General features: G+C 39.8%; 2 protein-coding genes across 6 annotated transcripts in view; one reads left to right on the top strand and one right to left on the bottom strand.

The window, feature by feature from the left end:
• The window catches only part of hts (adducin 1-like protein hts), a 186,229-nt gene extending 179,215 nt beyond the window's left edge, over nucleotides 1-7,014 (bottom strand). For 2 of the 4 annotated variants that reach the window (XM_067083876.1, XM_067083875.1), the window contains exon 1: nucleotides 6,962-7,014. The gene's annotated coding sequence lies outside the window, so the exon portion shown is untranslated. The remainder of the gene's footprint in view (nucleotides 1-6,961) is intronic. The other 2 variants (XM_067083871.1, XM_067083865.1) reach the window with 2 other exon arrangements.
• A 195-nt stretch (nucleotides 7,015-7,209) lies between these two features.
• The window catches only part of LOC136826614 (BRCA1-associated RING domain protein 1-like), a 47,997-nt gene continuing 31,453 nt past the window's right edge, over nucleotides 7,210-23,753 (top strand). The window contains exons 1-4 of one of the 2 annotated variants that reach the window (XM_067083903.1): nucleotides 7,210-7,422; nucleotides 9,103-9,309; nucleotides 10,361-10,787; nucleotides 17,662-17,742. In XM_067083903.1, coding sequence (XP_066940004.1) covers nucleotides 7,340-7,422; nucleotides 9,103-9,309; nucleotides 10,361-10,787; nucleotides 17,662-17,742 — 798 coding nt within the window. In that variant the 5' untranslated portion in view covers nucleotides 7,210-7,339. The remainder of the gene's footprint in view (nucleotides 7,423-9,102; nucleotides 9,310-10,360; nucleotides 10,788-17,661; nucleotides 17,743-23,753) is intronic. The other variant, XM_067083904.1, reaches the window with a different exon arrangement.

Genomic DNA, 23,753 nt, shown 5'->3' with positions numbered 1-23,753 from the left:
TGCTGCTGCTGTTGTTGTTGTCATCGTGAATCTTGCCTTTAAAACGGCTCCAACGTGGGACCATGAAATCAAATTTGCCCAAAATAAGAACGTCAGTAACACAGACATTGGTTCACGAATATCTCTCTCTCTCTCTCTCTCTCTCTCTCTCTCTCTCTCTCTCTCTCTCAGGAATATGAAATAGATTTAATCGTAACCCTTCCGTATGAAGTACGAGACAATTTAAAACGCCAGATTTAAAATAACATTATTAATAACAACGGTAGCTATCTCCATGCTACTCCCCACCTTGGTTTCGACCAAACAAAGTCAATTGACTACCAGGCACCCAGTTCAGTAGTCATGGTCGTATTTAACAGAAAGGGCTCAAAATGTTCTTGCTTCCTCGGAAAGTTCTTCACAGCAAGTTTGTTAACGGCATGCCAACCCACTTGCATAAATATTCCTTACGTCTTACCTTCATTATTCATGTGATTTTGTTTCTCGTGGCTATTTTAGACCTTTTATTCAAACTGCTGGGTCAACCCATAAGTACGTTTTTTTCCTCTCTGCAGACCAAACATTTCAGAGAACCGCCCCATATTCACAGCCTGTACATCTACACTAATCCCTATCCTATTCCCACTTATATTATTCCCTTTTCTGCATCATTGTAGGAGCACTAATATACCTCTCCCATATTCGACCAAGTTAAGCTATCCAACTTTTATCTTCTCTTGCACTTTTATCCTATTCCTTACCTCACATTTTCTTTCATTCTGTCATCAATAATATTTATTTCCAAATGCTTATGCAGGTCGGCCATTCCCATTTTTATGGATTCATACTATACATTATTCATCATTCCGTCTTCCAGCTCCTTCCATATGACTTTTTCAAGTAATTTAACTGACAATAAATGTGCACCTTTTATCTCTCTGTGTTTTATCGTGATCGGGCTGTTTGCGTTTATGACCGTAGGATTAAATAATATCCATGTACATTGCACTGTTACTAGCAACACATGCTCCTAACAAACTCATAATTCTGTAGGAAAAAATCCATTCTTTTAAATCCGGTCCCCCTCCCCCCATGCTTATTATTTTAGCCCATGGATGCTAGGGCATTAGGAAATCCCCGTGATTTGGAGCTGATATGGAATGGAAAACAACGCAGAGGGGTTCCTGGTAATGTTACAACTCTCCCAGAATATAGGTTCCATGAAATCCTCACAAACGTTAGTGTTTTAATGAATTTGCTGTTTGCTCGTTTAAAAAAAAACTATGGTTTATATGAGAAATACGCTTTGATTTTTATCTGTTGTCATCTGCGATGCTCTAGCATTCAAGTGCAACTGGCCAAAAAATCCACAGGTTTTCTTTTCAAGTGTTCTCGGAATAGAATGCCGTATTGTTAAGACAGCCAGGAAGAAAGACGAGCACCAAAATAAACTTTATCCTTTTTTTCTTTAGAAACAACATTTTGTTTATTTACTTATTTGTTTATTTATTATACTGTTAATGTAGTCTTGCACAGACTTACGAAAGTTATTATTATTATTATTATTATTATTATTATTATTATTATTATTATTATTATTATTATTATTATTATTATACTACAATCGCTGCAAATTACGTTGTCTCTGCTCCAATTATTCTTATGTTTTTCCTCCATATAACAAAATTCTCTTGCTGCATGAAGGATATTTTCTCATTATATAAATGAGACTATCCTGAACGTGGTGCTCTATATTAGTAAGTGTGGCATTCCTGGGTTACACTGGTGGTGCTGCCGTGATATGACGCATTTTTAAATATAATTATTTCACATCTGAGATAGAAAAACAATGGGTCTGTTCACAGTTAGCAATATAACTTAATCGCTCTTTGAGACTCCTTAGGCTGCATCCGATTAGGAGTCTCCTTTCCATTGTGACTGTACTGTAACTATCGCTGTACACAAGTCAGAAATATTTTGGAGTAAAAAAAAAATATACACAATTCTTCCTCTTTCACTAGAACATCGCTTGCATCTCGTGTATCTGATTTTTAATCGATAACACATATCTTAAAGGCAGCCAGTTAAGTCTCAAGCAGAATATTTGTATTCCCACGGGCACTGATCCTTTATCAGATTTTAGCTTGAATTTGATTTTATGCATAACAACACCCGAACGAGGTACAATGTACGTAAAATATTAAACAATTGCTTTTGATAAACTGATGATGTACTGTTTCTTAACAGCAGCGCATACTTTGAGACTGAGGAATGAACAGTATATACAGTATATATGCAAAAGAATTACAACTCAATATACAAAGTAACACAGATCATAAGGCTTTATTTCTTGGCATTCATGTTGAAATGATAGAGGAAAGGGGTTTACTTAAGATTCTATGAGAAACCAAAGGTTTTAAGTTTTATTTTCAAATTGCTAACATTCCCTTCTAAAAGGGGTTTTATTCCACAGCTCATTCGAGTCAGCAGCGTTTACTTGGAATATCGGTTTTTTTTATATACAAATATAGAATACTAGCAAGAAAACTGCTAAAACAAGAATATAAAAAAAAATTATGAAAACTGTCATAAAGTATCAGAAAGTACTCAAAGACAGTATTACAGCTAAGGAAAATATATTTGATAATTAGAGTCCATCATGGTAATATATTTTAGTGCTCTGTATTTTTATGAATATGTAGGCCTAAATATATTCGATTAGATTTAAATATATGACTGAATCAAACTCGAGATCATTTCTGGGATCGCAGCAAATTATATTTATGTAATCATGTAAATTATGGTTTACCCAGTCAAGAACTAAGCTTCTTAATATTCACACAAAATGGGAGTACAATATATAGATATCCTGTTATAATCTACAAAGTTATTGATGAAGCCTTTCTAATGGTTTAGGATTTTCTCTGTCATCACATTGTTTAGAATTTGATTAAGCATTTCTACTAGTTCAGGATTTTCTCTGTTCTCATTCCATCACATTGTTTAAAATTTTATTAAGCCTTTCTATTAGTTTAGGATTTTTTGTTCTCCTTCCACCTCATTTTTTTATTTTTTTTTTTATTTTCCAACCTGTCCTTGGACTTCCTTAATTATATCCATGGTCTTGGAACTGGTAAAGCAACGATGATCAGATTTGACACAGCCACAGCGAACTCAGGTGAAGGCAGCAGTTATGGCCTGATAAACTCTGTCGTTTCCTTATACTTGCTCAGACACTTCTGGCTTCGGATTCTGCTTTCACTTAAACTTACACTCTTACTCTGCCGTTCAGTACTTCTGTTGTATCTCACCTAAGTGAGGAAACCTCACTCTTGCTCTCTTTACAAGAGCATGTGCGAAGGTGTACGCGTATCTGCTTATCATATACTACATCTATATACGCTAATGAACTCAAGTGCGTTACCTGATGAACTGGACTGAATATGGAATAGCAGTTCGAGGAAATGCGACGTGTTACTCCTGATAAAATTTACGCTGCAGTCCTTTGTTCGCTCAGGCCCCGAGGGACTAATTTGTGATAGTGTTATCTGGGTTCCTATGGGCGCTAGACGAGTTGGGAGACCCAAACCTACTTAAATGAGAACTATGAGAAGGAAGGCCAGAGGTGAGTAGAGGCGTGTCCTACACTTTTTTGTTTTTGCCTCATACACCAAGGATTTTTTATCACTAGTTCGATATACATGCATTTTATCGACTGGCTCAAGTTTTGTACTTTCTAATTTTACATTTGAATAAATTTACTTGATTTTTCATAGACTTTTGTATACTGTTTTATGTTCTGGAATGGTAAGACTGTATTATACCATTCGATGCTTAACCGACTGTAACAACACTCTTTGACCGCCATGGGTTTTTATACTCTAACCTTTGGGTATGGCATTTTGTTGATTCTGATAGAGTAATGATCTCTTCCTATACACGATGGTGGTTTGATAAACCACATAATAAACAAATAAACCAACCTCAAAGTCTGGGCACATATTGTTCGTCATTAATGACAGTAATAACGAATTGATAACAAATGCAGTAGATGATGATTTTGACCTTTCATATTGCCAGAAATCTATCACTCTTAATATGATTACGTGCATATTAGAAAAAAAATCTTTCTAAATAGGAGACAATTTTGCCATTTAAATAGAGAGATGGACAAATGATTTCTAAAATATTTCAAAAAGCTTGTTTACTCTAGCAATAGGAAGAGAATCAATAATGTTAATAATGCTAGTGAATGGGGAACCGTTTCTTTAATTCCAACGTCAATATGTTCAGCACAAACTACAAATCAGTACAGTAGGCTATTGTTCAAGCGCTGTGAAAGAAGTTGACATTGAAGAAAAAGCATGATTTAATGATGAGAGGACATAAATCAGGAGAAAAAGGCGGTTAGCCGAAGGTAACTGTGGAGAGAGAAAACTCCGGATTTAAAAGTTAAATTTAAAAGAATGGAAAATGAAGTGACTGACTTGATAAGAACAGAAAAAATGCGGTGCTGTAACAGAAACATAACGAGCAGGTACAGGCAAGATGAAACTGTCACTTTTTAAATGGCATATAATATAAATAAAAGGAAAAGCAGAAAGCGAAAATAATGTTTTAAATAAATTTGCCAGTTTCTTTGATGAAAAAACGGGGGAAATATATAGTTTTCAGGCGAGTGAAATTGGAAGAAATTTTTTTTTTCTCTCAAGACCCACATAAGAAGAAACTAAAATGTTTAAAAAACTGAATACGAAAAAATCTAAGCAAAATTAAAGCAAATAAAGACTATGTGATGTTGGCCCTGTTCCCATGACAGACACTAAACGACAGTGCACTTTTTGTTAATTTGTATCATAAGATGATAAGCAAGGGCATAAAATAACATTAGGTACACCCAAGCACGAGGAAATGACATGTGTAAAACCAGCTTCAAAGTATGAAAGAGATAAAGAGTTAGTAGAATCCTACGAAATATCAAACTTAAAATTGCTGTCAAAATTCACTGAAACCGTGGGTTCTACTGAAAAGTCAGTCAGCTGCTCTGTAGTGAATAACCTGAACTATAATAGGTTCGATACTGCAGTGCTCAAGCTTATGATAAAAAAAAAAAGTTGAAATGGATATGTGTTGAAGAAGTAACAGAACTTTTAAAGTACTAGTCGAAGATTAAATGTCTTAAAAAAAAAACCTGCTGCTGAAGGAGCACCACATGGAAGTTTTTTAGGAAACATAAAGGTTAGCATATACACTGTCGAATTATCATAGATTATAAAAAATGAAGTTTTGTAAGTTTTTTCTTAGGAGCATAGTTTTACTTGGTTATGAACAACACTAAGGATGTTATGGCCAAATGGGGAACACAATGAAAATATGAAGAGTTGGATGAACAATACAATACTGAATTTGCGGAGATAAAACGCCAGTACGCTACACACACATGTGTGTGTGTGTATATATATATATATATATATATATATATATATATATATATATATATATATATATATATATATATATATATATGAAGATAAAAAGGCCCATAAAACACTATTTGAACGTTGCAACCATATATTTCGTGCACTTCCTTCTGTGCTCCTGTTCACTGGTAAAATATGGACAGATGAAATGTTACAAGAGTTTATATACAAAGCATATGTAGGTGTGCCACTAAGTCTCCGTTTCCCACGGAGTGAAAATAAACAATTCCCTAGTGGTTTTTGGCATCATTAACTCCCGTCTGGCGATGCGTCTGGTGGTCATATTTCTTGGAACACCTGCTTGAGAAGAAGCCTGAGGATTAACCCGTCGATGTCATCCAATTTCCAATGTCTTCCTGACAAGTTCAAATTGTTGGTTTGATTGATGATAGCAGATTCCAACATCTTTCTTTTGTGCAGACAGCTACTTTTGAAATGTCGGAAAATTCCTGAACTCTCCGAAGCATACCATACTGATCTTTTGTGCTCTATTAATCTCTGCGAGAGGGATCTACCCGTCTCCCCCACTAAATCTCATTACAATCGCTGCATGGAATCTTGTAAACTCTGGCTTCTTCCCTTTTTATATTTAAGTATACGATAATTAGTGAGCTCCCAATGGATTCAGGGTAACGGAAAATAAAAGAATTGTTAGACCTGAGTTGTTCTAGGGAATTGTTTATTTTCCCTCCTTCTTGGGAAACGCTTACCTGCATACCGTTGGAGACTTAATGCCATACCTACGTGGGCTTTGTATATATACTCTTGTAACATTTCATCTGTCCATATTTTACCAGTGAACAGGGGCACAGAAGGAAGAGCTCGAAACATATGGTTGCAACATTCAAATAGTGTTTTATGGGCCTTTTTATCTTCACATTATACTGTGGGTATTACAGTAAAACGCATTCATATATTCATATATATATATATATATATATATATATATATATATATATATATATATATATATATATATAATATATATATAACAAAAAACTGAACAAAACTAACTCTAAATAGTAAAAATAAATAATTCAGAAGTGCAAATAGTTAAGGCTGTATAAAGGATATTTACGAGTAGGCCACCACTTGATGAATATTTATGCATGATAGATAAAATATTAGATATGGTGAAAATATGGTACTTGGAAAATGTACCTTCCCTAATGAACTTCACTGGCTAAGTTTAGGGCAAGAATCGAATCTGTTTAGACGTACATCGCGACAAATGATAAAAAACTTACCAAGTAAACGACCTCCAATACAAATACCTTACCAAATAATGGGCAAAGACAGACGAATGAAGCCAAGATTCAACTAAGATTTTGGAATAATAATCTTTGAGTACACTGCACCCACACCCTGCAGTGAGTTGCCCCAAGAGCTGAAAATATGAGAAAACTTAAATACTCAAGAATGAACTTAAGTCTTGGCTATTGAAAAAAAAGTCTTGACACAAAGGAACACGTCACTAAGTAAAATGATAAACTCTAACTTACACACAAATGAGGCCAGAAGGAGGACGTCTAAAAGTAAACAAAAGGATGAGACTGAAATGTACTTGACTCTATGTCAATAAAAGCATTGGTTTATTTTAAACTGCATACTGGAATATATATAGGTTTTTAAATACATCATGTAGGTTGAAAGTGACAATAAAATGTATGCACGTTTGTTTAACTAGGTAAAACAGCATATTAGTCCAAATTTGTTGTAATAATTGCACATGGAACGAATCTCATGGAAATCGGCGGAATTTGGCGCCCTTACGAAACAAACATTATGTCCTACCTTCGTCGTGCCTGAAACTTGTGAAAATTTCCAGTTAATTATAAGTTTAAAGCTTAATTGATTGTTGCAATTGACCCATTTGTAAAATGGACGTGTTCAAATTATTTGAGTGGGAGAAAACCATAAAAGCTATTAAACATCTAGAGAGTCTTTTGCAGTGTAGTGTATGGTAAGTCGAAGTAGTGTACAGCAGTACTAGACCCTTAAGTACTGGCTACAGTACTGTAGACTTAGGCCAACGAAGCTTAATTAGCTATGGTTTAGGCGTTAGGTAAAATCACTTAGTCTAGCAATCATCGTAAACTAGTGCTTAGGCGTATGAGGTAGGGAACCTTGTCCTGTTGTTCTGCAAACCCTCCGGAAATTAGGCCCAGATTAACTTTAGGCTATTTATTTACCAGATTGAATTATCAGAAAGCTCAAGGCCTATAAATAAAAATTTTATCAATAAAAGATAGGCTGTCTCCGTGCGGTTCCTTTTTGTAGAATTACTGCTTTGGAAATGAATTGTTTTCATTAGTATCCTGTCCAAGAAGTGCAAGCATTAGGCCTATCGTTTTACCTACTTATTTTGATTTGCAAGCATTAGGCCTGTCGTTTTACCTACTTATTTTAACGTAACCTAAAGTACATATGAGTTCTGTACTCAAACATCTTTGATTTGTTGTTCTTGTTAAGTAAAGAGAATTTGAAATAAATATTCTGAATGACAATATGGTATATTTTATGGTAGAACCAGGCTAACCTCTAGGCCTACATGCAAAATCATTTAACTGTCAAAGTAGGCCTAATCACAATTCGTAGATGTTGATTTAATGTCAGACTTTCTATTAGATAGGTTATAGGCTAATGCAATTGTAAATTCTCTTCATGTGTAACCCACAACTACATCATTTAAAACTTAAGCAGAGCAACCTGCTAGTATATTTAGTTCATAGGTGGGCTATTTAGCTTTGTAAAACAAATCATACCGTACAGGGCACCACACAAAGGTCTAGTTCGTGCATGGCACATGTACTGAAGCTATTTAATATATTCTAAATTTTCCTGTATAGGAAAAGATGTCTTTAAAAAAGTAATTTGTTTCAGTGGAAATACAACTTATCACCTTTTACCCTGTATAGGATTATTCACAGAATGAAGGGTCCTGGGTACGGAGATCATATTCACCTGCCGTCACTAAGCTCTTTCTCTTTGGCATCTAAGTTAGGACATTCCTTTAATGATAGTATGAACGGCGTATTTTTCAATGAAGTTATGGAGAAAAAATATGCAACATTGTTAGGAGGGGTGTGAGTGCTTGTATTGACACTTCATGTTGACTCTTGAGGATTCATGCAGGTTTTGTGCAACCTAACCTATGGGATTCAAATTACAGTACTCACTCCCCTCATGCTGAGGAATACTCCTGCATAAAAGGCAATGGTTGGTATACCTTGGAAAAATATAAATTACTTAAAAAATTTGTTGTATTGTCAATGGAATCATAAACATTTTACCCTTGTGGTGTAGCCTACAATATTTTTCCTCATATGGTATGTTATGTTATCCTGTAGTCGTTTGTGATACCCATCTAATTGCTTGTTATGATACTTTGTCAGATGCCTTTTCAAAACATTGGACAGAGTTCTAAGCCAAGATATAGTGAGGAGCTCCTATTATGATAGCCTACATTTAACATTGCTGAGAGAATATGGGTATTGTTTCGTAGTTTGATGCTCTGTGCTGTTTGTGAAAGTGCAGTATGTACTGTATTGTGATAACATATTTTTCTGAAAAGGGATTTGAAACTACAGCACACTTCAGTGAAATTTATAAGTTTGGTTAAAACTAATCCTTCATTTTTCAGCAAGGAAATAGCCGAGGATGCAAAATGTTTGGGGCGCTGTGAACATTTTTTCTGTGCAAAGTGTGTGGGTACTATACAAAATGGGACTTGCCCAAAATGTAAAATTCCTGCCCCGCCTTGTGAAATGCAACCTGATCGCATAATTTCTGAACTTGTAGCATCAGCGAAGGATTTACGACACCTCCTTGATGGTGGAGAGATAATGAGGTTAGTTGATATACTGTACTAAATTCTCCACATTTTTATTTCTTTGATTCTAATGGAAGATTGAATCTTAGGAAGTTTATGTAAGCAAAATCGTATTAATTGTGTTAGATGTACAGTGTATTAAACTAAGATTTTCCAAGGAAAGGTATTCAGTTTCTCTGTAATACTTAATTACTGAAAGTGGTTGTTCAGTTTACATTATTCTGTTCCATATATTTTGGCTGTAGCATGTAAAAATCTGATTTTTTTAAAAAAACAAATCAGTTTTCCATACCAACTCGTTACAGTACTTTTGATTAGACTTTGTTCATGTAGAAATACAAATCTTCCGCCTTTTATGAACGATTATTCTTTAACACTAGCTGGAATTGGTTGTTGAACTTAGTAACAAGATACGTAACTGGTTGTTAAGGGGTTGAGGTGGGGAACATCTCTCCTTGACCTGCTGTCACTAAGCAATTTTTCTTCAGCCACTGTCCACTGAAGATATCATGCTGTGCTCTCTGTTACCCTGACCATCGTTTATTTGGTTATTGCAAGTTTTGTTTTTGTTTGATTTTTCACTTCACTGAGATGGATAAGGACAAGTAAAAAAATGTCGCTAGAGACTAGAGCATTTGTGTGGGCACTTTGTCTACTCTTAATATTGATGCATATAGATATTATTCTTCGTGTGGGAGAGGTACATAGGAAGAAGAAGGTGGCGGATAGGAAGTGTTTGCCAACATCCTGCATACGTGAGGTGTGAATACTTCGCGCCAAATCCCTCTAGGTCTTTTCATGCCCCTCTCTGTCTCTCCTCTCACTTCTGTGCATACTGCTTCCCCTTGGTCTGGAAAGGTTATGTATGGTAGGGAAGAAGCCTACCATTTGCTCTCCTCTTATGATGAGTCAGATACCTGGGCCAGTCCCTCCTCTAGCAGGAGTCAGACCCATGTACCTTGCCTGCCACTAGGTACACCTACTGATACAAATGCTAATGTGCTAGGAATGTCATGTTTGTTTCATAGAATTAATTAAATTATTTTTTCATATATTTTGTTTATTTCAGGGTTGAACAAGGAATTGAAGCTCCATTATTACCAATGTTACCGTGCACTCCCAAGAACCAAATATCCAAACCTCGTCCAAGCATAGTTACAAAAGCTAAGAAAACCCAGCTAGTCAATAAAAGTATTGGAAAAGATGATAAAGCAAAACTCACAAAGACCAGTATAGCAAAGTCCAAAAAAGATACAAATAACAGCAAAGTTAAACCAAAAACAAAGACAACTAGTAGAACTACAAAGGATAAAACTGATAACAAAGCAACAATACCCTTAACTGCTGCGAAGACTGATATGCAGGCAGTTACACCAGAAGGCAAGAAGTTTTTAAAAATTACTAACCTGAGCGCCCTTGGCATGAGTCCAAGTACTCCATCTATCAATAAGCGTAATTCTAAAGGAGAAACCATGCTTCATATTGCTTGTATCAAGGTAGGAACTTAGAATTTCTGTAAATTATTATTTGCTTTCTGCCTGTCAAGTTAGGACTTTACACATCCTTTATTTTGCGTGCTTTTGCTAAAATTCTCTTCTTCATTTATGTTTATTAAAGCAGATAAAATGCATTAGATGCATGTTGTGGGGATGATTTGAAAACTGCTGTTTAATTGACAGTCCGGTTCAAAATGCTGGTTTGAGACATTGCACATTGGAAGTCACAATAGAAGTGAGTCATGATACCTGTTTTAGTTGAAGGGAGGCAGCTTCCTGGACTTAAAAAACTGTAATTATTAATATGCTGTAGCAACAGAAGCTGGGGTACTTTAATGCACTGAGACAATAGCATCTCAACGATGCCTGGAAATTGGAGCATCTCCGATGCCTGGAAATACAGTGTATTATTACCTAGCTTCAGTGACTGGACCAGCTATCACTGGAGATATTCCATATAAAAGACATCGTGTTTGTGCATCTCAGAAAAAAGTATATTTACTTGGAAATGGCAGTTGTACAGGTTAGGATCTTATTGAGTTCTGAGGGAAACAAGTGTGAGTCCATTGCATTGCACATCCTTAAATCACTCACTTCTAAAGAAGAAAGCAATATTGAAAGACCCTTTAGTACAGTGATATGTTTCATGATCACTACATTGGGAAAATAGGAAATCATTTTCAAAAGCATTACTAAGATCCTCATTAACAATGCAGCCTTACTCTTTGCCTTGAGGACATCTGAAGGTTTACAGTTGCATGCTAGCAAGCCTTTAGTAGCTCTGAGCACCCACTCCTGCCAATTGGCCCTCACCATCTCCTTCAAGAATTCAGTGGCAGTGAACCCAATAGGAGTGAAGATGTCAAAGGAACAGGGCTGAGAGGAGCACAAATGATTGTGAGGACCCCTAAACCTAGTGGGGCAGCCAAGCTTTTGTTGAGCAAAATGGCATCTTATAAAGCTTTTTGGATCTTGGATCAGCAGTATTGGTTATCAGAAGAGGAAGTCCACTATTCACGAAAAGTTTGAAGGCATTTACTCCCTTTCCAAATACAGTATAAGCACAGTATGCTTACCACAGATCCAAGATAGCATTTTCTAAAAGCAGGACTCATTGTGCTGGTTGGTACAGGAGTTTGAGCAATCCTCATCTTTGGACCCTCCCACCATGCAAACTTTAGACCTTGCCAAACTTGCTGTATTAGCTGAGTGGTCAAAATAGGGCAACAGGGGCTTCCTCAGTTGCTGGTGAAGGACAGCAGTCTTGTTGCTCTTGCTTGCAACGGGTAGATGAAACTTGACTTGTGAAGGCAAGGAAAGAACTACCCATGGGATCGTGGGAGACTTTTTTTTTTTTTTTTTTAGTGAAAGCAGGTGCCTGCTGGTGTTCATGACATTGGTTTTGTCTAGGTGATAAGCTAAAGAAGTCTTGTGTGATTAATCATTGGCATTCATATGATTCTCTGTATGAAACCCTTTTAAAGAGATGGAATTGCCTCTTTAAGATTATTCTGAGGCTGTCTTTATCAGTGTCTGCAAACTTTCCCAGGTGGTGAGCAAGAACTGTGGTCTAAATCCAGAAAGCCACTGAAGTTCGGGTTTGCTTGTATACTGAAGTACAAATGGGGCAAGCATGAGGCTTTACACAAGCTTGACAAGAAGCAGGTGAAAGACATCTGTAGTCTATATTGACAGGGGTACTGGAAATGGCAAGACAGCATCATGAAGCAGGGTAGTGATGATGGACCAGATCAAGGCTTGAGGCAGGTATACAGCTTCACATTGGGGTGCTGCTCAATAGTTGGCCGAGAAGAGGAAAGCATGATGTCACAGCTAGCACACTCATTGAGACCAGGTGTATTGCAATCCACAGATGAATGTGGTAAATGAAGGACCCTTCATTGAAGACAAATGTCTGTAGCAAGAGTTGTGGAGTCTACCCACTTTGATTGGATCATAAAGCAAATGAACTCTTTTAGGTGGGAGGTCACCTGTTCCTTGGTTAAGTGGTCACAACAAAATAGTGAAGCAGCTTAGTTTTTGTCAGCAACCAGTGGAGTGTCAGGAGCAGAAGGAAGAGACACTGAATGGCTGAGAGGAGTGTCATCAGAAGGGAGGTTGCTCTGTAGTGCAGGATTCATCCATGAAAGTGCAGGATTCATCCATGAACAAGAAACTAGAAGTTAAAGATGCTTCTGAAACTGAGGAAGCACCAATGTCTCCTGTGGAAAATTTGGACCGAGATTAGGTCTTTATACTTAACCTTGACAAGGAGTGCATTAGTGTTGGGTGGGGTTCCATCCCTGATCCCATATAGGGAGGATTTGGTGGCAGAGGGGCATCTATCCATGAAACATCTACCAAAATAAATTATGAGATGTGCTGCTTGATGTGTGTTAAAAATGCTAGGTTGTTGTCCAGAAGCAACCCACAGATAAATTGCTTTAACTCTAGTGACGCAAGGGCAACTACATCAAGAGGAGGTGCAGCTAAAGAAGCAAGCTCAACCCTTGGAGGATCTCATCTGTGGGGAGACAGCATGCCAGATTTAAGCATAGTAAGAAGTGGAGGAAAAGCTTTTAATGCAAATTGAACTTGTACAAAAAGAACACATTAGACTGAGATACGACAAGAGAGTCCCAGTCCCATTTGGACTGAAGGGCAAGGTATATAAGGTGGTGGTAAAATGTGTTATGTTGTTTGGCCTAGAGGTGGCACCACTGGAGAAAATAGAAAAAATAAGTTAGACATGGCAAAAATGAGGATGCTCAGATGGATGAGTGGAGTGACAAGAGGTATGATAAGAAATAAATACAAAAAGGGATCAGTACAAGTCAATGAAGTTTTAGAGAAAGCCTAAGAATCAAGATTTAGGCAGCTGTTGAGAAGTGGAGAGATGAGTAATATGTTGTAAGAGAGGTCATAGACTTGGAAGTGCTAGGGGCACATAGGAGAGGAAGGCCTAAGAGATATGGAGACTGTATTTGAGAACACAAGTCAGAGGAATAGACAAAGGGAAGATGCAAAATAAAAGCACCTGGAAAAGGCTCATTGAAAATAATGGCCCTGACTAGGGATTAAGATGGGAAGTAGTGGTGGGGGTCACTATCACAACACAACATTAAATAGCCACAAATCTTAATTGGAAACCCTAGGCATTTGCCATGAGGCATCTTGATAAAATGTTTTTTGCAAGATATTACTGCTACCTAAAGAAAATCCTGTAGTGCAAACCCATTAGCCAGAAAAACATACAGTTAATTGCACTTACAAAGGCAGTGCTTAACATTATACATTGATCTTATCATTACCATGAAGATTAGGCATTTAATGCAATAGCCACATACAGTACAAAGTACAGTATTATGGTATATCCCATGAAAGCAAGGAGAGCATTTACTTACAGCAGGGAGAAAATGTAGAGATGCTGTTTACTCAGCACCATTACCCACACAGAAAATATATGAAAGAAATTTTGTCCACAGATCACAGATACTATAGGTGCAAGTAGCTTGCTAGTCAGTGAAAATACCCAAAATCCAGAAAACACTTGACTGAGAAAAACAAAGCTACAGTGAATCTGGAAAATGCTGCAGAAGTGGAATACTTTAGAAACAAATACCCCTTAAGGATCGGCCGGTTTCCGACTTTTAACGACAGGTTGTTGATATATAGGGGTTTGTTAAAGGATATTGTGTGGAACTTCTGGGGAAAAAATTTTTGTTCAGTGACCTTAGGTTTTGTGACGCCAGAGCATTTTTCGGCCAAAATGGCCATTTTCAAAATGCATCTCCTCCTTTGCTTTTTGGTGTTAAGGGATGAGATTTGAACCACGTATAAAACACATATGGACCTTCGATACAAAGCCGGGGATTTTGATTTTTCAATTATTTTTTGAGATATGAATTTTTTTTTTCATGAAATTTTCCCGGAAAAATTACAGAAAAAAATTGCCAAAAATCAGAAACTCAAAATATTAAAAATCCCCGGCTGTGTTTTAATCTACCATGTTTCCCCATGTTATATTTAAAATTTCATTTAGATTGGTCCAATACTAAGGGAGGAGATGCATTTTAAAGGCGAAAAACTTATGTTTTGAGAAACGGGCCTTCAAAGTTTTAGTTACATAAAAAAAGTAAAAGGGACTTCAAAGACTGTGTTACAATTAATTCTATGGTTTTAATTTTAATTTTTGGGTATTAATTAATGCAAAATGATTATAAATAAGAATATTAATTGATTATTTATGTGCCTAAGACACATTCTTATAAATTTTAGGTTCCTGGTCCCCCCCTGTCTGATCTTGCTGCAAGGTATTACTCTAGGGTATCATAGTTGCCTACACTTTTTTATTAGTGTCTCGAATCCATCCCTTGCCAAATGGATCCTGGGAATTACTTTACATTCACAATTAGGGATTTGTGATTCAAGTAATTCATCAAGTCTTGCTTCACTTATTATGATCATTTTATTTTCAGGATCGTCTATAATATCAGCCTCCGAGCTACTGCTTTCTTTTTCTAAAATATCTTTGCCCTTTGGTAGTGACGAACAAATAAAGAGGCGTTTAGGGGTGGATGTGGTTGGTCTCTGGTCAGCAGAGATCGCTGCCTGCGCCGTTTGATGGGCGACAGCTCTCTCTCTCTCCGTCGCTCCATTCCCCTCTATGCCACTAATTTCTTGAACTCTTTCTTCTACTTCTCGCCTGGACTTTTCCACTTGGCTTTTCCGCATTCTAGAAGCATGAAGTGAACTCTTGGACCTTTTAGGCACGGTGAAAAACAAAAACACCGCAGAAAATACAGAGTTCAGTCAAGGCTAAATGAAAAAACGTGTCCTTCTAGCTTGAAGTTTATAGGCAACTCTCGGCCACAGTCGGCGTCATGGTATGACGTGTGCGTTGTCATGGCTAGAATAACTAAAAAGGTGCCGAGTAGGATATTATTGACATTATACATTTCATTTCAAAGGAAGTTTTCGTAATATATATCGCAAAAACTATACCAGACTAAATCATTTGGCGCTACAGGTGTTTTATGGGTATATAGTTATTGTTACATTTTAGCCATAACTAGAGAAATACGGCAAATTTTAGCATAATATTTCGTGGACACATTCTTGAACCCTATACTGAAGCCATAGAATTTTTTTCAGCAAATCAAATTTTTAAAGATTATTGGGTTTTTTTAGGCGGCCGATCCCCTTAATCTGAATAATTAACAGTGGTGGTTTCAGTCTGTGGAAAAACTCATTGAAAAAACAGGTGAGAATCAAAGTGAATTGCAACCTGCTTTCTCCCATTGTATGAATAATAGATGTGAATTCAGCTGAAATATGGTTAAAATGAAAAATTAAAGGGACAACCAAAGCTTTCCAGACTAGGAAAGACTTGAGTTGTTAAGAAGTTAACAGGCACAAAATTTGAGGGTGTCAAGATTTTGGGTGATGAGTTAGAGATCTTCCCTTGCGTCTTAATGGGCCATTGACATAGGTTAAAAAACTGGATGTCAGTTAGAAAACTGAACTATAAAGATATACATATATTTATATAAATATGTATCATATGTCCATGTACAAATATACAGTAATCATGCACAATAAGAATGATAAGCTATTAATTATAACTGGGCAGAGCAATACATTTTGTCAGAATGATTAAAGGTGATAGGTTGCTTGGAGCCAACATAAAGCAAAGCTATCAGACAATATCAGCAGTAGGTAGCGTTTACACTTTCACAGAGTTCAGTCGGCAAAATGATGTGTTGCCTAGGAATCCACAGCAGGCATAGTACCAAAACGACCAGCAAAATGCAGGAAACTATCAGCACTCGTCACGTATAGCAGAGTGGTCAGGTGAAATTTGATGTATCAGAGAGAGAGAGGGATAAAGTTGGTTGGTGGAGGGCTGCATTGATAGTTAACAATGGAAGCTTTACATTTTCACTCATTGCCTAAGAAACAAGAGGAAATGAAACTCCCCAAGGATATTAAAGCGAAATAAGAAGAAATGAAACTCTGCATCTATTCATTATCAATCATATCATTAATTTATATATTTCACCTTCATTACGTCCCTGAATAATCCTGATGGGTTCTGGCTCTTGGTCTTCAAGACCTAAATTTCATAATCAATCAATCAGTCAATCCAAGGATACTAAAGCACCTCAGCTACAGGTGCTCAGTCTATTGCTAAGTTTGTTTATTAATAGGAAACTACCGACAGAGAAGAATCAATTTCATATGCAGTAACTTACAGGGAACAGCAGGCCTTTTTTCTTCATCTGTGATTGGATTGTCTGGTGTATCACAAAGACCCATGGACAATCTATGCAAAAGTAATAAGTTTGGTAAGAGACAAACATATTAACATTCTTGAATAGTAGTATAAACAGACCATAGAGTCATTTTCATATTCCCTGGGTGAGCCTGAAGGTTTATTTTATTATTAAATGAGAGATAAAACTGGTGCAAGACAACTTTTTAGAAGCTGGACAGCAAAGTGAAAGAAAGTGTAAAAACTGGATAAAAGTAAAAGGCAGAAAAGCAATGCCGTTTTAAGTTGAATCCACACTGTGCCATATCCTGCATACATGGGAGACTTGGATTGAATAAAAGCACCATCTTTCATTATCCTAGGTAAAGGGTGGGTAGTATCTGTTAGTAAAGTGTAAGATAGATGTATTCAGTTCTAGCATGAAAGTTGACGTAAAAAGAAACACTGTGCAATGCCCCTAAAAGATCCGTAATGTTTTGTATCTAATTTTGTTTTTAAATTAACTTTATGGTGTATGCATTAGTGTTATTTGGATGGCTACATATTTATTTTATGAAGTTGTTTGGTTAATACAAATATTTTTTTTATTTTTTTTTACAGGGAGATGTTGACAAAGTGAAAGCACTTCTAGAAGATGGAGCTAATCCAAATTCAAAAGACAATGCAGGATGGACTCCTTTGGTAAGTTGTACAATAATTAAAAATGATATTTTAATAATAAAATAAGGTTTGTTCATACTTACCTGGCAGATATATATATAGCTGTATTTCTCCGAAATCTGACAGAATTTCAAAACTCACGGCACACGCAGTGTGGCCAGGTGGTTAGTACTCATTCCCGCTGCTGGGAGGCGGGAATCGGGAACCATTCCCATTTTCTATTCAGATTTTCTAGTGCCACTGTCTCAAGAGGGGAGGCGGGTGGGCATTAAAAGTATATATATCTGCCAGGTAAGTATGAACAAACCTGATTTTATTATTAAAATATCATTTTGTTCATGACACTTACCTGCCAGATATATATATAGCTGAATCCCACCGTTGGAGGTGGGAAGAGACAGAATAGGATTTAGGAAACAAATAAATGTAGGCGATTGACGCCTTGGTTCCTTACCTGTTAGCATAGCTGACTTCGAGGTTATCTGTCACCCAAGCCTGCTTCTGCTTTTCTAGAGTCTTCAGCAAGGTAGGGACCTATAAAGCTGGAGAGATCTAGATGACCTGTCCACGGGGGCATGACCACAATAGGACTAGATCATGCGACCATACAGAGAGGGAAAAGGAGCAACGACCAACCACCTGACCAACCTATCTAAGGCAATGAACCTAACATAGGCTAAAAAATTGGGACGTCCATCTCAATGGCCACCCAACAACCAAAAAAAAATACAACAACAAGATTAAAAATACTACCTAACCCCTAAAGGATAGGATGAGTATTGCCCTCTTCTCCCAACATCGTGTCTGCGGAAACGTATGGTCCCAGCGAAGAGCAGTCTTCAAATGTCGTCTTCACATCCCGCAAGTAATGTGAAGCGAACACTGAATTACTTCACCAGAAGGTGGCACCAAGAATATCATTCAGGGACATATTCTTTTGGAAAGCCACCGAAGTCGCGATAGCTCTTACTTCATGAGCCTTTACTTTCAGAAGTCTCATGTCACCTTCTAGGCAGGAGGAATGAGCCTCTCTAATAGTACTTCTTAAAAAGAATGCTAAGGCATTCTTAGACATGGGAAGATCAGGTCTCTTCACCGAACACCACAGACTGTCCGATGAGCCTCTAGTCTCCTTGGTCTTGGCTAAGTAGAACTTGAGAGCCCTGACAGGACACAGGACTCTTTCTGACTCCTGCCCAAGCATCTCCGTCAAACCTTTGATCTCAAACAACTTGGGCCAAGGGTTTGAAGGATTTTCGTTCTTGGCTAAGAACAAAGGATTTAGGGAGCATACAGCATTAGGACCCCTAAAGCCAATATGTTTGCTAATGGCTTGCACTTCACTAATCCTCTTAGCTGTCGCCAGAGCCGTTAGGAAGACAGCTTTCCTAGTCACGTTCTTGAGGGAAGCCGAAGACAGAGGTTCAAAAGCACTTGACATAAGAAACTTCAGGACAACATCCAGATTCCAAGAAGGCATCCTGAGTTGAGGAATTTTGACAGTCTCGAAGGATCTCAGTAGATCGTGAAGATCCTTGTTGTCGCACAAGTTCAGGCCTCTGTGCCTAAAGACTGCCGATAGCATACTCCTATAGCCCTTAATAGTCGAGACTGCCAGTTTATTCTTATGCCTGAGATAAAAAAGGAAGTCAGCTATTTGTGGTACAGAGGTCGTGGTCGAGGAAACTCCTTTACTCCTGCACCATTTCCTAAAAACAGCCCACTTGTACTGGTAGACCGCATTCGAAGAAGGTCTCCTGGCACTGGCGATGGCCTCTGCCACAGCTCTCGAAAAGCCTCTTGCTCTAGCCAGCTTTGTGATAGTCTGAACGCAGTCAGACTCAGAGCGGAGAGGTTTTTGTGGAACCTTTCGAAATGCGGCTGCCTGAGAAGGTCCACCCTCAGTGGAAGCGTCCTTGGAAAGTCCACTAGGAAGGCCAAGGTCTCTGGGAACCAATCCGCTGCTGGCCAGAAGGGGGCTATTAAAGTCATCCTTGCTCCTTCTGACGTTGCAAATTTCCTTATCACTTCTCCCAGGATCTTGAAGGGAGGGAAAGCGTAAAGTCGAGGCCTTTCCAGTCCCAGAGGAGGGCGTCTATGGCTAACGCTCCTGGGTCTAGGACAGGAGAGCAATAAAGGGGGAGTCTTGTCGTCCTGGACGTAACAAAGAGGTCCACTAGAGGACGTCCCCATATCCTCCACAACTCTAAACATACCTCCTTGTGAAGGGTCCACTCGGTCGGTAGAAGCTGATGTTGCCGACTGAGAAGGTCCGCTCGGATATTCTCCACGCCCCGCAATGAACCTCGTGAGAATAGTGACCCCCGAGCATGAGTCCAAAGCAGGATCTCCTCGCTAGGATGAACAGGGAACGAGATCGAGTACCCCTGTTTTTTTGAGGTACGCTAGAGCTGTGGTATTGTCCGAATTTACTTGGACAATTCTGCCTGAAACTTGGTCTTCAAGAATTGAAGGGCCAGAAAGATAGCACCCAATTCCTTGAGATTTATGTGCCAGGACACCTGTTCCCCTCCAGGTGCCTGACACTTCCTCCCCTCCTAGTGTTGCTCCCCATCCTTCCCTGGACACGTCGGAAAACAACACTAGGTCGGGCTCTGAAGACGAAGAGAAACCCCTTCCGCAAGCTTTAAGGGGGTCGAACCACCACCTCAGATGATCCTTGATTAAAGGGGATATCGTCAAAGTCTCTTCCAGATCCTCCTTGTCCTTCCAGTTCTCCATCCATGAAAAACTGGAGCGGTCTGAGATGAAGCCTCCCAGGGAAACAAACTTCTCCAGCGAGGAAATGGTCCCCAGCAAACTCATCCATTCCCTCACCAAGCATGTTTCTTTCCCTAGGAAGGACGAAACTTTTCTAAGCAAAGCAGTTGCCGTTCTCGGGATGGAAAAGCTCAAAAAGCCACTGAATCCATCTGAATCCCCAGATAGACGATGGACTGCGTCGGGATCAGATGGGACTTTTCTTGGTTCACAAGAAGTCCCAGGGACTTCGTCAAATTCAGCGTCAAAGTCAGGTCCTCCAGACACTTCCCCGAGAAGAGGCTCGTATGAGCCAATCGTCCAGGTAGAACGAAACATTTAACACCCGCCAGGTGAAGCCACCTCGCAACATTTTTCATGATCACCGTGAAGATCATGGGAGCAGTGCACAAACCGAAGCAGAGAGCTCTGAACTGGAAGACTCGTCCCCCCAGCACAAACCTCAGGTACTTCCTTGACTGAGGATGTAAGGGAACATGGAAGTACGCATCCTGTAAGTCCAGAGAGACCGTCCAGTCTCCTGGTCTTAAAGCCCCGAGAACCGACTGGGGCGTTTCCATCTTGAATTTTTCTTTCGAAATAAAGCGATTCAAGACGCTTACATCCAAGACCGGTCTCCACTCTCCCGACTGTTTCGGGACTAAGAATAGCCTGTTGTAGAACCCGGAGAATCCAACTTCAGAACTTGTTCCATGGCTCTCTTCTCTATCAACTGCTCCAGGAGGTCTAAAAGAATCTGTTGCTTCTCTCGGTGGTAAGAAGGCGACAGATCCCTGGGCGACGATGCAAAGGGGTGGCAACATGAGAAAGGGGATCTTGTAACCCTTCTCTAGAACACTTAGCGACCATCGTCCGCCCTTTCGTTCTCCAGGCTCCCGCAAAATAAAGAAGCCTGGCTCCTACTGGTGTCTGGAGGCGTAAGGAGTCACTTTTTCCCCTAGGTTTTGAGGGGCCGCTCCTCTGGTGAAACCTCTTCCTCGCAGAGACGATCTAGAGGAAGAAGTTCCTCCGCGAAAGGGCTTCTTCTTCCTGGCGGACAAAACTGAAGCTGAAGAAGAAGAAGGAGCTGGAGGACGTCTCGAAGAATGCGCCAGCAGATCTTGCGTGGCCTTCTCCTTCAGACTTGAGGAGATGTCCCGAATCAAAGACTGGGGGAACAGATGGTTGGACAAAGGGGCGAACAATAACTCTGCCCTTTGTGAAGGAGAGACAGACTTAGATGTGAAGTCGCAAAACAAGGCCCTCTTCTTTAAGAGGCCCGTACCAAAGTGAGACGCCAGTTCTTCTGATCCATCCCTGACTGCCTTGTCCATACAGTTAAGGACACTAGAGAGCTCCCCCAGGCTAATTGAATCAGAGCTCCGAAGCTTAAGATCTAAAGCTCCCAAGCACCAGTCCAAAAAATTAAACACCTCCATGGTGCGGAAGAGACCCTTGAGATGATGATCTGTCTCTGACAAAGTCCAAGAAACCTTAGCAGTAGACAGATGCGACCTTCTGGGAGCGTCGACAAGACTGGTGAAATCCCCTTGAGAAGAGGAAGGAACTCTAGGACTGATATCCTCTCCCGTCTCATACCACATACCAGCCTTGCCAGAAAGCTTAGACAGAGGCACTGCGAAAGAGGTCTTGCCATGGGACTTCCGTTCCTCCATCCACACGTTGACTTTCTTAAAAGCCCTCTTGGTCGCCAACGAAGAAGTCATCTTCAAAAACCCTGGCGCTCTCCTCGCTTTGGAAGAAGCTAACTGAGAAGGCGGAGAGAGAGGAGCCGAGTAAACTTTTAAAAGTCTTGTCAATCCGTCAAAACAAGTCTTTAGGAAGCAATCTGGTCAAAACTTGATAATCGGAAACAAGCCGGAGAAACAACCAACACTTTAGGGAACGAAGGCCTTGAGGTCCGATACGAAGAAGAGATCTTCTTTTCCCAGACGAAAGAGAATGCTCCGTAACGCCTTGAAGAGCAACCAAGGGACGCCCTGAGGAGCGTCCTGGAGAGCGTTCTGAAGAGCGTCCACCAGGCGTCCCCGCCCAAAAACCAGAAGAGCGTCCTGCACAGAAGCGTCCTGAAGAGCGGCAACCGAAGCCTACCGGGAAGCAGCTCGCGAAGCGTCACGTTGACGAGCATCACGACGGGGAACTTGAGAGCTAAGAGGGCGACAAGGCGACGACACAGGAGATGGAGACGAAGAAAAAGGAGCAGGAGAAGGAGACTTCCTGGACCTCTTGACAGGCAAAGTCAAGTCCTTGCGACGACGAGGAGCAGAGTCCCTCTCAGCAATAAGAGAAGACAACTGCCGCTGCATCTCCAACAAAATCTTCTTAGATGGAGAAGAATCAAGTCTGGGGGGAGAGACAATCCTATGGGAAGACGATGGGCGAGGGGACGCCTTCTTCTTCCTCACATGAGCAAGAACGGTTCTCTCTTCTTAGAGCGACTGGGGCGCTCAGAAACGTCCTCATCAGACGAAATCCTAGTCCTCTTCTGCGGTGGAAAAGCTTCAAGATAACCAGCAGACGAAGAAGACTGACGAGAAGTGTCCACTTGAACACAGCTCCTCTTCAGAGGACGAGAGTCCTTACGAGAGTTCCACCCCCTTACGAGGAGGACGCCTCGGAGGACGAAAAGCAGTCCTGAGAATGCGCGCGAAGCACGATCTCTGGCAGCCTGGGAAGCGACAACAGGACCTGCCGAAGGGACGTCAGACCGGTGGGAAGCCCCCGTAACCTTCTTGCGGCTTTTGACATGCCTTCTCCCTGAGTCCTGGGAGTCTGACAGCGGTCCAGGCCTAGAAGCATTATGGGGCCGATCTGACGCCCCCTCCACAACACTGGGGGGAGCACTACACTTCACAACACTTTGAAGAGATGTCACTTTGTTTTCGAGCGCACGGATGGAATTCATGATCTCCGCCAGGGCCAAACCCTCCGCAGACACAACATCAGGGCCCGAAGGCAAAACCACAGGGACAGGAGCAATGTCAACTACATTAGGATTATCAGGAGAGGAAATAACCTGACTCTTGCACACACTCCTGGAGGAAGACCTCCTGACCCTGTCACGCTCCAACTTGCGAACATACGAATCATAAGACTTCCAGCTCGCATCAGATAAAGGTTCACACTCCTTACATCGATCATCTATTAGACAAACATGCCCCCTACACCTCAAGCAAACCGAGTGAGGGTCTACCGAAGCTTTCGGTAGCCTCACCTTACAATCACTCATGCAACATACACGAAAACTAGCA

This window comes from Macrobrachium rosenbergii, chromosome 41 (genome assembly GCF_040412425.1).
Source record: "Macrobrachium rosenbergii isolate ZJJX-2024 chromosome 41, ASM4041242v1, whole genome shotgun sequence".
Taxonomy (NCBI): domain Eukaryota; kingdom Metazoa; phylum Arthropoda; class Malacostraca; order Decapoda; family Palaemonidae; genus Macrobrachium; species Macrobrachium rosenbergii.
This window is presented reverse-complemented; position numbering and strand designations above follow the sequence as displayed.